The following is a 15,709-nucleotide window of genomic DNA, read 5'->3' as shown; positions in this document are numbered from 1 at the left end:
GTTGCCTGCACACGATTTTGGCTTAGGGAGCGATCGATGGAGCATAACCCCACCACCCAGATAAGTCATGGGCTTACTGTACAGATCTAAAGTACTAAGATACCACTTGGTTTCCCCTGAAGAATCCTGGGAACTGTACTTTGTTGAGAATGTTCCATCCTCTGTCTGCATGCCCCCCTTCTGTTGTGTGTGTGTTCCTGCCTGCCTGGATGAATGCACATGTGATCTGCATGTGTGTTGAGTGGCTTACTGCTCAGAGACGCCATAGGCATGCAGTTGGCCTCAGTGAGAACAGGATGCTGGACTTGATGGGACATCAGCTTGATCCAGCAGGGCTCTCCTTATGTCTTCACGATGTATGGGACTAGTAGAGGTGCTTCGCCACTTTATGGAATTTCCCTTGGAGGTGCACCAAAATCTGAACCTGAGCATTTTGAGGAGACTCTATTAAGATCTTCCTTCCATTCTTCCTTCCTTCAATTGGAACAAACCCTAATTTAAGTTCATAGCACAGAATACAACATTTCAGTAGATGCAAGGCTTTGAGTATGGCTACCTAAGTCAATTATGGTGTATTATGGTGCTGGAGGAGACTCTTGAGAGTCCTATGGACTGCAAGAAGATCAAACCTATCCATTCTGAAGGAAATCAGCCCTGATTGCTCACTGGAAGGACAGATCCTGAAGCTGAGACTCCAAGACTTTGGCCAGCTCATGAGAAGAGAAGACTCCTTGGAAAAGACCCTGATGTTGGGAAAGATGGAGGGCCCAAGGCGAAGGGGATGACAGAGGATGAGATGGTTGGACAGTGTTCTCAAATCTACCAATGTGAGTCTGACCAAACTGTGGGAGGCAGTGGAAGACAGGAGTGCCTGGCATGCTCTGGTCCATGGGGTCACGAAGAGTCGGACATGACTAAACGACTCAACAACAACAACAACAACCTAGTCAAGCCCTCAGAATGGGGGTGGGTGGAACGGAAGATCAGACTAATGTCTACCAATTTCTCAAAGATGCTCCTAGAATCATAGAGTCAGAGGGGACCATGAGACTCATTCCAGCCAGCCCCCACCCTGGCAATGCAGGAATATGCAGCTGTCCAGTAAAGGAATTGAACCCGTGACCTAGGTGTTATCAGCTCTAACCAACTGAGCTATCCACAAGCGTTCAGAAACTGAAGGAGAGCATAGCTCAGTGCACCCGATACAGAGGCTCGATAAACTGTTAACAGGGCTGATGATTCAGAGCTCACTCTCTGCTGCCAAGCTTTTAAAAGGATATTAAATGACAATTAAACTGGGATTACACAAGGTAAGACTAAAAGCAAATAAATTAAAGTCATTTGAGTCAATAAAGCTCAGCGATAGTAAACAGAGGATCTCTCGGGAGAGAAGATCTTGACTTGGAGAGCAGTTCTACACATTACATTGAGCGAGGTGATAGAAATTGGGTCTCTACCAATTCTAACTGCAGGGGAGAGTTGGCTCAGTTTTTCCGTGCTTCCCTATGCAAGAAAATAAACAGACAAAACAAAAGCTAATCTCAAGCAAAATGAAAAAAGCTACCTCCCTCCGTGTCACAAAGTGGCGCATTCCAACTCTACAATTCTGGGATCAGGAAGAGACTTATGCATGACTTTTGCTTAACAATTACAATTATTAATATTTATTTATTGTGTTTATATCACACTTTTCCAAGGAGCTAAATGTGGTGCACATCCCTTCCCAGCTTTATCCCAATAACAATCCTGTGAGGTAGGTTATGCTGCAGGTGAGTAAATGGCCCAAGTGGGGATTTGAACCCTGGTCGCCTGGGTCTTAATCCAACACTACCCCACACTGATTCCCCCCTCTTTAATATGCTGTTTTTCTCCATGTAGGCAGTCCTGCTAGGGAGTTTTTAACAAGGGGGAGTCTTACTCTGTCAGCCCACTTTCCAATTCTTTCTACTTCACTTGAAGAGTGTCTCGAAGATTTAAAATGAGAGCTGAGCTGAATATTTCTCTGCTAATATTTTGTATTATTCTTTTTTTCATCCAAGACCATTGGATGAAATAAGGCCAACTAGATCATCATCATCAGTAATATATACTGCTTAATATACAAAATCCCTAAGCAGTTTACATAAAATACTGCATTTTATGGACAGATCCTGAAGTTGAGGCTCCAGTACTTTGGCCACCTCATGAGAAGAGAAGATTCCCTAGAAAAGACCCTGATGTTGGGAAAGATGGAGGGCACAAGGAGAAAGGGACGACAGAGGATGAGATGGTTGGACACTGTTCTCGAAGCTACTAACATGAGTTTGGCCAAACTGTGAGAGGCAGTGAAGGATAGGCGTGCCTGGGGTGCTCTGGTCCATGGGGTCACGAAGAGTCGGACACGACTGAACGACTGAACAACAACAACAACAACAACAACTGGGAATTGGCTGTGAGCCTCCGTATTTGAATCCGCAAGGGAAATTTCTCCCAAAACATGTGTCTCTTGGGGAGGGGGAATTCTGCTTGACCCTCATGGGAAGTTTCCGTTTTCGTACTTGGCCAGGATGCGTCCGTGTGAAGGGTGAAACAGATCCTTTTAAATTCTCAGAGGAGCCACTCAAATCAACACCACCCTGGGGAATCCCAAGAGGTTAAAGGATTACCTAGCTCAGGGCCAAGCAAGCAGCGGGCGGCCACAGTGAAGCTGACTTTGTAACTTTGGTCACAGCCAGAGGTGCAGAAAGAAAGAATTTCCCTTAGAGATTGGGGACGGGATTCAGTTCAGTTTTCATTTTAATGCAAAGCTACACTTCTGAAAATAATATGCAAGCCAAACTGCAGCTATCCTTTGAAGTTTAGCAAATCGAGTTGATCGGTTTCCCAACCAAGAAAAAGTGTGCAGAACTGTGCATATTGAGGGACTGTGCATTAAAAAATCATACATTGTTGAAAATCTACAAAACACACTACATTGTGAAAAATTGCTGGATTCCAATGGAAAGTCTATAAGCCATACCTGAGTGCAACAGCACTCTCGCCACTTGTGATTCTCACCAGCTGAGAATATCAGGAGGAATCTTGAAATGCACCTGCTCAGAAGTTTAATGACTTACTTTTTAGATCTTTTTGCTTGATGGAAACAGGATATGCATTGAACCTGTGTTCAATGGAATATATGAACAAGCCTAATTTCCCCCTCAAATTACAGGTGGGTAGCCGTGTTGGTCTGCCATAGTCGAAACAAAATAGAAAATTCTTTCCAGTAGCACCTTAGAGACCAACTGAGTTTGTTCTTGGTATGAGCTTTTGTGTGCATGCACACTTCTTCAGATACACTGAAACAGAAGTCACCAGACTCTTATATATAGTGAGGGAGTGGGGAGGGGTATTACTCAGAAGGGTGGTGGGAATGGGTGATCAGCTGATAGGTGTGGAAAACCTGTAGACGACACTATATATAAGGGTCTGGTGACTTCTGTTTCAGTGTATCTGAAAAAGTGTGCATGCACACGGAAGCTCATACCAAGAACAAACTCAGTTGGTCTCTAAGGTGCTACTGGAAAGAATTTTCTATTTTGTTTCCCCTCAAAGAAGAAGTGTGCAACAGGTGTCCCAATTCTTCCCGGCTTTGAATTGAAATCTGAACCAGGGAATAATCTCCAGTTCTCCTCCCACCCACCCAGCCCCTGATTCCTTTTATAAAGTAGTTATGCCGCTGAACTTGCAGCGAGGTGACCATTCAGAGGCATTTTGTCAGGTTGCACAGATCGTGGTATGAGCCACAAAGTAACGAGTCACACCCTTAAAATTCATCTGCCTTGTAATCTCCCTCCCTTCGCTTACATTTTTATTCTACAACTCAACGTGGCATACATGGTTCTCTCTGCCTCCTCATGTTATCCACACAAAAACCCTTGTATGGCAGGTTAGATTGGCCCAGGATCACCCAGCAAACTTCATGCGTAATTGGAGATTCAAAGCTCAGTCTGTGAGGGCCTAGTCCAACACCCTAACCCAGGGGTCCCCAAACTAAGGCCCATGGGCCAGATACGGCCCGAGCGACTCAATTATCCAGCCCGCGGTGACCCCCGCTGCCCGCTGCCCGCTGCCACTGCCCGCTCTTACCGGTGTGGCACGGTGTGGCGCGGCACAGCTGCCCACTTCTGGGACGGCGGAACACCAGAAATAGCTTGTGCACATGTGCAAGCGTCATTTCCGGCACACTTCCGGGTCGGAGGAGGCCCATGCGCGTGTGCACAAGCTATTTCCGGTGCTCCGCTGACCTGGAAGTGCTACAAAAATAGCATGTGTGCACGTGTATGGGCGCACGCTCCCTGTCCTCCAGCCCGCCACACGATCGGCACTGGAGGAACCGGCCAGAGGCACGGTAAGTTTGCTGAACCCTGCCCTAACCATTACACCACTGAACTAGCTATCCAGGAAGTGGGAGGAGCATCCTGAAATGCTTACTGTGTTTTTAAGAGAGACCCGGTAACCAGCACCACTCTGAACACAACGTGCACTGTGGCAGAATAATCCCACCCATGTATATGAGGACAGATTTCTCAAGTCAGCTGTTCGGGCTCCACATCTGAGCAATCCATCACGCTGGAGCAATTGCACAGTCAACTCATGCTGCAATAATATCCATATGTATTGCAACAGTTTTGCACTGGGGGATTTGAATTTAAAATTCCCAGGGGAATGGAACTTTCTGCAGCTACACCGAGATGCGAAGCCCGCTACATTCCCAGTCATTTCCTTCAGGAAAACTAATGGTATACTGAATTCTAAATTCCATGCTCAAACAACATTTGAAAAGATCAACCACAACCAAGTGAGCATCCCAGCACTGTAACAAGCCATGCTCCCCTTCACTGGTACATGGGAAGGTGCCTCATACAGAGACACACCACTAAGGGGAAGTTCCACACCTCAGTGGCAGAGCAGCTGCTTTGAATGTAGAATGTCCCAGGTTCAATCCCCAGCATCTATCACTGAGTTGGAAACTTTCTCCTGATTCCCCCCCTCAAAATGAATTCAAACAGAGATGAAACGAATACGGGTGTGTGTGGTGTTATTTCAGTTTTGTGCAACAAAACCAGAGTCAGGGGTGTAGCAAGGTAAATTGGTATCCGGGTGCAAAAAATTTATTGTCAACCCCCCCCCCATTGATTCCCCCCCCCCGCAAAAATGGTTTTACGTTATTTCATATTTTATTACAAAGGAATAATAACAAGTAATAATAAAAAACCCTTTTATTTATATCCCACCCTCCCCGGCCGAAGTCGGGCTCAGGGTGGCTAACATCAGATACGTAACATTGGTATAAAATCAAACAATAATTAAATTACCTCCTAAACACATCTCAAAATCAAATTAAAATCTGATTAGATGGCTTTCCACAGGGTTACGGTTGAGAACAGGAAGTGCTCCACTGAACTGAAATTTCAGCCTCCATGGCATAGGAAAACAGCCAAGTGAACAGCTATTTTGGTGGAGGAGGGTCAAGATATTAACCGATATGCATGAAATTTCATATATAGCTATATAATCCCTAGTATAGTAAGATAAGACCTTCGGAGCAGGCATTAAAAAAAAATTCAAACCCCCCCCCCCACAAAAAGTGTTCCTTGATAATTTGTCACCCCCTCCATTATGGAACATGGGGTGGCCTGCCCCCCCTTGCTATGCCCCTGACCAGAGTCTTCTTATGGGTTCCACACCTGAACACTGCAATATAGATTTTGGGATTCTGAGCAGAGGAACCCCTTTTCAGTATGGTTCAGATCCACCCATTTGAGCTTCAGCTGATGCTTGGCACTGGGTGCATTGCTGAAGGGTGTGATTGCTCCCCCCCCCCGCCCCCACTTCCCAGCTCCAGGTTTAACCAAGTGATCCTCACCCCATCCAAGACACAGGAAACGTTTACGGATGATTCGGTTTCTCAGCCTGCCCGTCACGGCCATGTAAGATTGCCAGGCTTCGGTCAGCACCCAGCAGAAGGAGGAGAGGAAGAAAAAGTGAAGGAAGGCTGCCACCAAAGTGCATATCACCTGGAAAAGAGAGAGAGAGAGAAATGACACGTGTGAGAAGAAAGAGGAGAAAGTCAAGCGCAACGGACAGCAGGACCATAAGAGTTAAAGGGACAGTATGCCACAATAACTTCTTAGGCCGAGTCTCTTGTTTATTTATATTTTTAAAACACACGCACAAACACACACACACACACACACACACACACACACACTGTTGTTCAGTCGTTCAGTCGTGTCCGACTCTTCGTGACCCCATGGACCAGAGCACGCCAGGCACGCCTATCCTCCACTGCCTCTCGCAGTTTGGCCAAACTCATGTTAGTAGCTTCGAGAACACTGTCCAACCATCTCATCCTCGGTCGTCCCCTTCTCCTTGTGCCCTCCATCTTTCCCAACATCCGGGTCTTTTCTAGGGAGTCTTCTCTTCTCATGATGTGGCCAAAGTACTGGAGCCTCAACATCAGGATCTGCCCTTCTAGTGAGCACTCAGGGCTGATTTCTTTAAGAATGGATAGGTTTGATCTTCTTGCAGTCCATGGGACTCTCAAGAGTCTCCTCCAGCACCAGAATTCAAAAGCATCATGGATTCATGGATCACTGCCTTGTCGTGGCGAAGGGGCTTGAATTACTCAGGGAAGCTATGGACAGGTGAAGATGGACAGGTCATAGTGGAGAGTTTGGACCAAACGTGATCCACCTGGAGAAGGAACTGGCAAGCCACTCCAGTATCCCTGCCAAGAAAACTCCATGGACAAAGACAACAGGCACACACACACACACACACAAAAACAAACCAAAAAAGCCATTTTTATATAACAAAAAAAAAACCAGACAACCGCTTTCTGGCCCTCTCCCACTGTTTCGATGTTTGTTTTAATGCTTGCTTTTAGATTTGTAAGCCGTTTTGAGCAACTCCTTTCCTGGAGTGGAAATGTGCGGTAGAAGTTCTAAAAATAACACAAACTGGCAGCGGGAATGGCGAGTGTGGGCAGAGGGCTGGTGCCAAGCCATTAAGAGCCGAGCCAAATCTCAGAGGAGGCTTGGCTCAGCTCAAAATGGCTGAGGGATTTCTGAACCGAGGAGTCTGAATTATGAATGCTCCCTTTCTGAACTTTGCTGCTGTCACTATCTAGGTTTTTTCCGAGGGCTGCCAGCTGGCTCTGCTTGCATCAGAATATATAAAGACGAGGCCGATCAGAAAGAACTCTAACTTCAGACTTCCCAGATGAGTGATGGCGAAAGGGAAGATGCTGATATACACATTCTTACCTATATAGGAGAAAAAGAAGGGCAGGTAATTGCCTTCTACTCCCTGTTCCATTAGCTAGGTAAAGGTAAAGGGACCCCTTGATCATTTGGTCCAGTCGTGTCTGACTCTGGGGTTGCGGCGCTCATCTTGCGTTACTGGCCGAGGGAGCCAGCGTACAGCTTCCAGATCATGTGGCCAGCATGACTAAACCACTTCTGGCGAACCAGAGCAGCACACAGAAACACCGTTTACCTTCCCGCCAGAGCGGTACCTATTTATCTACTTGCACTTTGATTTGCTTTCAAACTGCTAGGTTGGCAGGAGCAGGGACCGAGCAATGGGAGCTCACCCTGTCGCAGGGATTCGAACCGCCAACCTTCTGATCAGCGAGCCCTAGGCTCAGTGGTTTAACCCACAGTGTCACCTGCATCCCTGTTCCATTAGCTAAAATGGGGTATAAGGCTCTAGCTTTGAGGAGGAAACTTGTTAGAGATGCACACTCACTTTTGGTCAAGTCAAAGGCAGCACAGTCTATGCATGAGCTGCTGGGATCCCTGCCTCAAAAAGGTAAAGGGTAAAGGGACCCCTAACCATTAGGTCCAGTCGCAAATGACTGGGGTTGCGATGCTCATTTCGCTTTACTGGCCGAGGGAGCCAGTGTACAGCTTCCGGGTCATGTGGCCAGGATGACTAAGCCGCTTCTGGTGACCCAGAGCGGCGCACGGAAACGCTGTTTCCCTTCCCGCCGGAGTGGTACCTATTTATCTACTTGCACTTTGATGTGCTTTCGAACTGCTAGGTTGGCAGACAAGACATCAAATACATGTGAGTATTTGGTTAGGAACAGATTCATAGAACAGAATCATAGAATCATAGATTCTGGAAGGGACCCTGACGATCGTCTAGTCCAACCCACTGCAATGCAGGAATATGCAGCTGTCCCATACTGGGATCGAACCTGCAACCTTGGCGTTATCAGCACCACGCTCTAACCAACTGAGCTATCCTATGGGTATCAATACCAAACCATCTCCAATCCAAACATTCTGGCTTAGATAGTGGCTGCAGCCGTTACTCCTTCCCCGGGAATCTAACCCATCGAAGCCCTTTCCCTTCTGACTTCAGTAGCAAAAACCTTTTCTTGTCCTTTGAAGCAGGCGGCAATGCTTGGCCAAGCGTGATTTAATAATCAAAAAGGCTGCCAAGCTGCAGCGGAGAGAGAGAGAGAGAGAGAGAGAGAGAGAGAGAGAGAGAGAGAGAGAGATTGGCTAGGCGGGCACCTTTCTTCTTTATCATCCCTTTTGTCTAATGTGTCCAGGAGCAAAAATGTGCATCTTTTAAATGTACTGCTTTCATCTTCAAAGACGCCCATAAGTGCAGAGAGGGGCACTATTCACTAGGGGTGCATACAGGTGGAAAATGTGTGTGTGTGTTTGTCAGAGGAGCAGGGACGCCATAAAGACACAGAGAAATGGAAGTTGGAACAACAACAAAAGCATTGCTAGCTGCTAAAGACAACTCTATACCAGTTGGAAATTTTAATGCCACCGTCTCTCTCTCTCTCTCTCTCTCTCTCTCTCTCTCTCACACACACACACACACACACACACACACCCATTGGGGAGCAGGAGCAATGCAAACTGCATTGAAGGAAGTGGGCAGGATTCTTTCCATTCCTCTCCTCTCCAGGTATCTTCGTCTTACGGAAAAAAATTCCCTACAAAAATCCATTTACGGAAATCGGAAACAAAGCAACTCTTTTGCTTGATCACCTTCAATTACGTCTTTATTCTTCTATCCTGCTGTCTCTACTTTAATGCCACTTTCTCCAAATCAAGACGAGTCATTAATCTGATTGCTTTGGTGAGGATCTGTTAGATGGAGAAGCTGGTGCCAGATCTGTCCTACCAGCTATTTCTCACTTTAGATTGATGGTGATCTACAGATTTCATCAAGAGGCTGTCTCTAATTTGAATGCCTTTAAGAGAAGTTGGCATAAATGTCTGATACGGAATTCAGAATATTTTATCTATTTATTCCATTCATATCCCACCTTTTCCTCCAATGAGCTCGAGGTGTTACACATGGTTCTCCCGCTCCTTAATTAATCCTCGCAACAGGTGGGTTAGGCAGAGAGGGAGTGACAGCCTCAAGGTCACCCAGTGAGTTTCATGGTCGTGCAGGGATTTGAACCCTAGTATCCCAGTTCCTAGTCCAACACTCTAACCACAACCCAACACTGGCTCTTTGCTCAGCTTGTCCCTGACTTTTCTTCCTTCGCTGCTCAGAATTTAAATTGGCTCCCAGTATGTTTCCGAGCACAATTCAAAGTGTTGGTGCTGACCTTGAAAGCCCTAAACGGCCTCGGTCCTGTATACCTGAAGGAGCGTCTCCACCCCCATCGTTCAGCCCAGACACTGAGGTCCAGCTCCGAGGGCCTTCTGGTGATTCCCTCCCTGTGAGAAGCGAGGTTACAGGTAACCAGGCAGAGGGTCTTCTCGGTAGTGGCGCCCGCCTTGTGGAACGCCCTCCCATCTCATGTCAAAGAGATAAACAACTACCTTACATTCAGAAGACATCTGAAGGCAGCCCTGTTCAGGGAAGTTTTTAATCTGTGACATTTTAATGTATCCAAATATCTGTTGGAAGCCGCCCAGAGTGGCTGGGGAAACCCAGCCAGATGGGCGGGGTATAAATAAATAAATAAATAAATAAATAAATAAATAAATAATTTACCCAATTTTCATATCACATTAAACCGTTGTTTAAAACAAACCATTGTTTAATGCTGCTGCATTAAAGTATACTTTGATGTGACCTGCAAACCTGGCCATTGTTACTGCTGCTGTTATTTTATCAGTTAATTTGCTCCTAATGGTTGTTGATGACACTGGAAATGCACCCAGCTTAAGAAAAGTCAAAGGGTTAGTCTTTCTATCCGTAACTGACCTCTGGAACGTATAGCCACAAAAATGCTGAAGCAGTGAGGATTGATGGGCAGGATTCACCTAATGAGTCCTAGCAAGAGAAAATCTAAACAAGGAATTATGCTTGCACAATGGGAGTTAACCCCTTCTCCTCCCACCACATGTCTCTCACTTGCTCCCCAGAAGTTGTTCTGGGGGGATCAGGAGACCCCCAACACAGCATTCAGGGGGTGGAGAAAGGGGATCATTTCGTCTGGCAAGCAGAAACTGCCTTTGACTAATTAAACAATCTTTTTTTTGGGGGGGGGGGTTTCCTTGTTTTTGTTTGGCACAATAGTGTGTATTGTGTGTGTGTGTGTGTGTGTGTGTGTGTGTGTTTATATATTGTAAACTGCCCTGTGATCATCGGATGAAGGGTGGTATAGAGACTGACTGACTGAATGAATGATGCTATCCACTTAGTGCGATGTTGAATTCCGCCCAATGTCTCATAAATGGGAGTAAAATATTTTGTGGAGGCAGATGGCTCCTAACCACGGTAGCCAAAAACAGCAACTTCCACGTGCAGTAACGGACTGCTAAATTATTTTAAACACAGTGTCCTTTCTAGGCTCCCAAGTCGCAGTCTGGCCATGCACAGTTAGGGTGGGGATGTTGCGTCCTACAGAGCAGGGCCAGGACCAGAAAAGTCTGATAGTCCTGTCAAGGCTGGTGGTAGTCCAAAATTTGGTAGTCCAGTCCTGGTTGGTGCTGCCAGATCCAACATACATCTCCTCCTCTTTCCCCTCCTCAGTTGCCCAACTGTCCTGCTTTTTGACAGCCTTGGAATATTTGGGTTGGGCACGATCCCAGCTTGGGGCGATCTGGGGCTACCTCAACACATTTCAGCCAAATCCCGCATGGGCCCAGTTCAGTTTGAAATCCAGGCAGAGCACAGCCCATTCTTGCAGACACTAGTACCCACGGAGCAATGGATTCAAACTACAAGAAAGAAGATTCCACCTAAACATTAGGAAGAACTTCCTGACAGTGAGAGCTGTTCGGCAGTGGAATTTGCTACCAAGGAGTGTGGTGGAGTCTCCTTCTTTGGAGATCTTTAAGCAGAGGCTTGACAGCCATCTGTCAGGAATGCTTTGATGGTGTTTCCTGCTTGGCAGGGGGTTGGACTGGATGGCCCTTGTGGTCTCTTCCAACTCTAGGATTCTATGATTCTACCCAGGCCCTGAATCTGCATCAACTTAAGGACTGCTTTGCAAGATCATTTTTCTCTTCTTCTTCTTCTTTTGTTTGTGTGCCCACAATAGCTATTGTTCAAAGGTATACCGTTGAAGTACATGGAGGTTCGATTGAGCTCCAATGGCTCATAGACCTTCTCCAAATTTCTCCAAAGCGTGTTTAAAAGCCATTCAAAAGCTGGGGCCCACCCATCGCCACAACATTTGGAATATGTTCCCTCATATTCACCTACCTAGGCAATGATTGTGGGTTAGGGTTTCTTAATTAAGGTCAGCAACTGGCTCCAGGCATGGTGTATGAAAGGGCTGCTATGGAAGAGCAGAACATTTATTAAATGGAACATTCTCCTCTGCCTCCCTTTGGTCAATCTGTCTTTTTGAATTTGAGAGATAAAAACCACTGAACCTCGCAAACTGGTCCTGTTCTTGCAGGAAAGTGCCCAGGGGACTGGGGCGGGGGGAGCCAGAGAGAGCTAACTCTAGGCAGAAACCCAAAATGCAACACAGCAGAAGTCTTTCTTTTTATTCTTCTCAGAAACAGTAAGGTTGCTCCCCAGATTCTCAAAGGCAAAGAGTGACACATGTGTAATTTGCCATTCAGTGGTACGTTCAGAGAATGAAATAGTGAGCAGAAGGAAAGCAAATGAGTATCTCTCGCTGGGAGTTCGGCTCTCGTATCTTAACAGCAACAACAAAAAAACCTGGGCAAATTCCTACCTTATTCCGGGTCTGAGTTTGCCCAATCAGGATGAGAGCGTTGGAAGATATGATGGACAGGCAGAAGTTGATAAGGATGACGGAACGTTCGGAACGGATGTACCTATAGGAGACGAAGAAAAAGGTAGACGGAAAGAGAGAGCCTTAGATCCATGATCTGCAACTTTGTCAAAAGGCTGGTCATGGGAATGGGGAAATATGTCAAATTCAATATCACTCAATGCCCCCTTTTTCTGATCTTAAATTCTCCACATATTTTTTCCCCGAAAAAGGACCCCGTGAAAATCCTCCTAGTGAGAACTTCTCCTTGTGCACATTTTATATGCACCTTTACATGGTATACACTTTCTTGCAAAGCAGTTTCCCCTGATGCAATGCAGTTTAATGCATCCATTGCATAGTTCCCATTGTTTCCTGAGGATGACCTCTTTACCTTGACCTTCAACAGTTAATATTTTTTGTGATTTTTGTGGGGGGGGGATGTACGTTCTTTTCATTGATTTTAAGTTGCACTACTGCATTTTAATGCCATGTGTTTATATGGTTGCCACCCACTCTGGGACCCAGTGGTAACAGCTAAGCAAGAACGTTCTTAAATAATCCCCAACCTGCAATGAGTGATCCATTACAAGAGCCCATGGGGCAGGAGAGGCTGTCATATACCAAGCCAGACCAATACAGTGGTACCACGGGTTACAAACGCTTCGGGTTACAAGCTCCGCTAAACCAGAAGTAGTTGCTCTGGGTTGCGAAGTTTGCCCCAGGATGAGAATGAAAATCGTGCGCTGGTGGCGTGGCGGCAACTGGAGGCCCCATTAGGCAAAGTACGCCTCAGGTTAAGAATGGTTTCGGGTTAGGAATGGACCCCTGGAATGAATTAAGTTCATAACCTGAGGTACCACTGTAGCCCATTGGTCCATCTAGCTCAATATTTTCCACAATAACTGGCAGTTCGTCTTCATATAGGAGATGCCAGGGATTCCACCTGAGATGTTCTGTGTGAAAAGCAAATGCTCTACCACTGAACTGTGGTCCTGTCCCAATCTGAAATCCATGATCTCTACCATGAAAAGACAGCAAAAATCATGTTGTCGTGGGAAACAAGTTTCTGCAAATTTACCCCTTGGCCTGCAAACTCATGGTCACGTCAGCTTGAAGCAAGACACACCTCTCCACAAACACTCATTCCCTGTGGAATCACATAAGCTGGGTGATGTGCTCAGCTGTGGCCCAATGATGAGGCAGGGGTGAGGTGACCACCTTGAGCAGTGGAAGCCCTAGAAGCAGAACCCACTGTGCCCCCGACACGCTTCCTCCCACCCCCACTGCCAGCAGAGAAGATCTTGTTGAAATCTCATGGAGTGCATGAGCTCTCATGAGGCTTTGGCGAGATCTTGCAAAATCTCACCAGAGGTCAGCACTGTGGGATGTAAAATGCAGGAGCAGTCAAACACAATATTGGAAGAAGAAGAAGAAGAAGAAGAAGAAGAAGAAGAAGAAGAAGGGGAGGAGGAGGAGGAGTTTGGATTTGATATTCCACTTTTCACTACCCAAAGGAGTCTCAAAGTGGCTAACATTCTCCTTTCCCTTCCTCCCCCACAACAAACACTCTGTGAGGTGAGTGGGACTGAGAGACTTCAAAGAAGTGTGACTAGCCCAAGGTCACCCAGCAGCTGCAAGTGGAGGAGTGGACACACGAACCCGGTTCCCCAGATTACGAGTCTACCGCTCTTAACCACTTCACCACACTGGACATAGAAAGGGAACTCTAGGCCAGCCAGTCGGAACTCGCTGTTTCCCCTGGGCTGGGATGGACTTCCTCTGTGTAACTGGAGATGGGTGTGGTCTCACCTGGGCAGGTTAACACAAAACCACAGGGACCACACCCCATCTCTCTCTTTCGCACGACGTTCTCAAAGAAGCTGCTTTGCTAAGATCCTCTCTTGGCTTCCAGCCAAGAAAGGACAAAGGAGCTGTTTTCCCTTATGGAACAGTCTCCCGATTAAATGTAACTTTTACTAAGTTTAAGTCTGCTGTCAGGGATCGAATTGTGAACAGATGATTTCTCGTGAGTAAACGTGAGTAAGACTGTGCAGTGTCTTATTTTGAGAGGGATTAATGGGGAAAATACCAGGACATTTATTACAGAGGTTTTCACAAACCTGAGCAAGCTATCTGCTGTTTGTGTGTTTAAAAGGGGAATGAGAACTCTGCTAATTTCTGGGACTTGTAAACACAAGTTGGAATAGGATATCTTAAACAACATATCCTCTCCTGCATTCCAAAACATTCCCACAAGCACAGCTGCCAGCGCTCAGTGGATGCTGGCACTGCCAGTGCCAGGGTGGCAGCGAGGAGGCAAGGTGGCACATTCCCTTTTTGCCTCAAGCAGCAAAGTGGGAGGTGGCACCCCTGGATATAGAGGATCTCATATTGGTTTCAAGGCACAATGCTGGATGATTTTCAGTTCCTTTCAAGCCCCACATTTCTGTTTGTTCCGTCCTACTAAGGGTTGGCAGCTGGTGGACCTCAGGCCAAATCCAACTGCAGGAAAGCCGCCAGCTGGTCTACCAACTCAAGGAAGTTGTTCCTGATACTGGCTTGAGTTAACAGCTGCTGCTGCCACCGCCGCCACCACCACAAAACTACAGCCAGTGTAATTTCAGCAGGACTTCAAGGAGGAGAGGGAATGGAAACTGCACAGTTGCTAGGCAGCTCCCTCTGTGCCATGTTGTGCTTTTGGGGGCAAACAGACAGAGGAAGCTGCCACAGCACAGGAAGGCTGGGGCAAACTGACTCCTTCCCCCAATGTAACCTCATAATGTTACATGGAATATATATCAGCTAAAATGGCATTATATGCGAAATCCTGTGTTTAGATGAGCTTTCTACAGTGTGAATGCACATGTGAATGACTTTTATGGTTGTGGGTTGTATTCAATGTTTGGTGGGCACAGTTCTGCAGGTGCAATGGGACTTCTGTTTCCTCTCCTCTCCTTAACCCCCCAGAACTGATTCTGTGGGTGTGTAGTAGGCTGGAGGGGGGCAGATTACAGGAAGAGGAAGCTCCATTTACACATGAAACCCATTGCATCAGCAGAGCTGCAGCACTGGATAGAGCCCGGCCTTATTATTATATGCATCAAGGACATGTTGCTTGCAAAACAACAACAAACTAACTGGAGGGGCCCATAATTGCAAGCAAATTCACTATATTTTGCTATACTGAAAAAAAGGACTTGTAAGTTATTTGTTGTCGTTTAGTCGTTCCGACTCTTCGTGACCCCATGGACCAGAGCACGCCAGGCACTCCTGTCTTCCACTTCCTCCCGCAGTTTGGTCAGACTCATGTTGGTAGCTTCGAGAACACTGTCCAACCATCTCATCCTCTGTCGTCCCCTTCTCCTTGTGCCCTCCATCTTTCCCAGCATCAGGGTCTTTTCCAGGGTGCCTTCTCTTCTCATGAGGTGGCCAAAGTATTGGAGCCTCAACTTCAGGATCTGTCCTTCCAGTGAGCACTCAGGGCTGATTTCTTTAAGGATGGATAGGTTTGATCTTCTT

General features: G+C 46.6%; 1 protein-coding gene across 1 annotated transcript in view; it reads right to left on the bottom strand.

The window, feature by feature from the left end:
• The window catches only part of ADGRB1 (adhesion G protein-coupled receptor B1), a 272,638-nt gene that overhangs the window by 51,139 nt on the left and 205,790 nt on the right, over nt 1-15,709 (bottom strand). Inside the window, exons 19-20 of the mRNA XM_033155932.1 lie at nt 12,149-12,251; nt 5,888-6,038 (exon numbers count right to left, since the gene is read on the bottom strand). Of these exons, the coding sequence (XP_033011823.1) occupies nt 5,888-6,038; nt 12,149-12,251 (254 nt within the window). The remainder of the gene's footprint in view (nt 1-5,887; nt 6,039-12,148; nt 12,252-15,709) is intronic.

The sequence above is a fragment of the Lacerta agilis genome, chromosome 7 (assembly GCF_009819535.1).
Source record: "Lacerta agilis isolate rLacAgi1 chromosome 7, rLacAgi1.pri, whole genome shotgun sequence".
NCBI classification, from domain to species: Eukaryota; Metazoa; Chordata; class Lepidosauria; order Squamata; family Lacertidae; genus Lacerta; species Lacerta agilis.
Note: the sequence above shows the minus strand (reverse complement) of the source record. Positions and strands in the feature narration are given on the sequence as shown.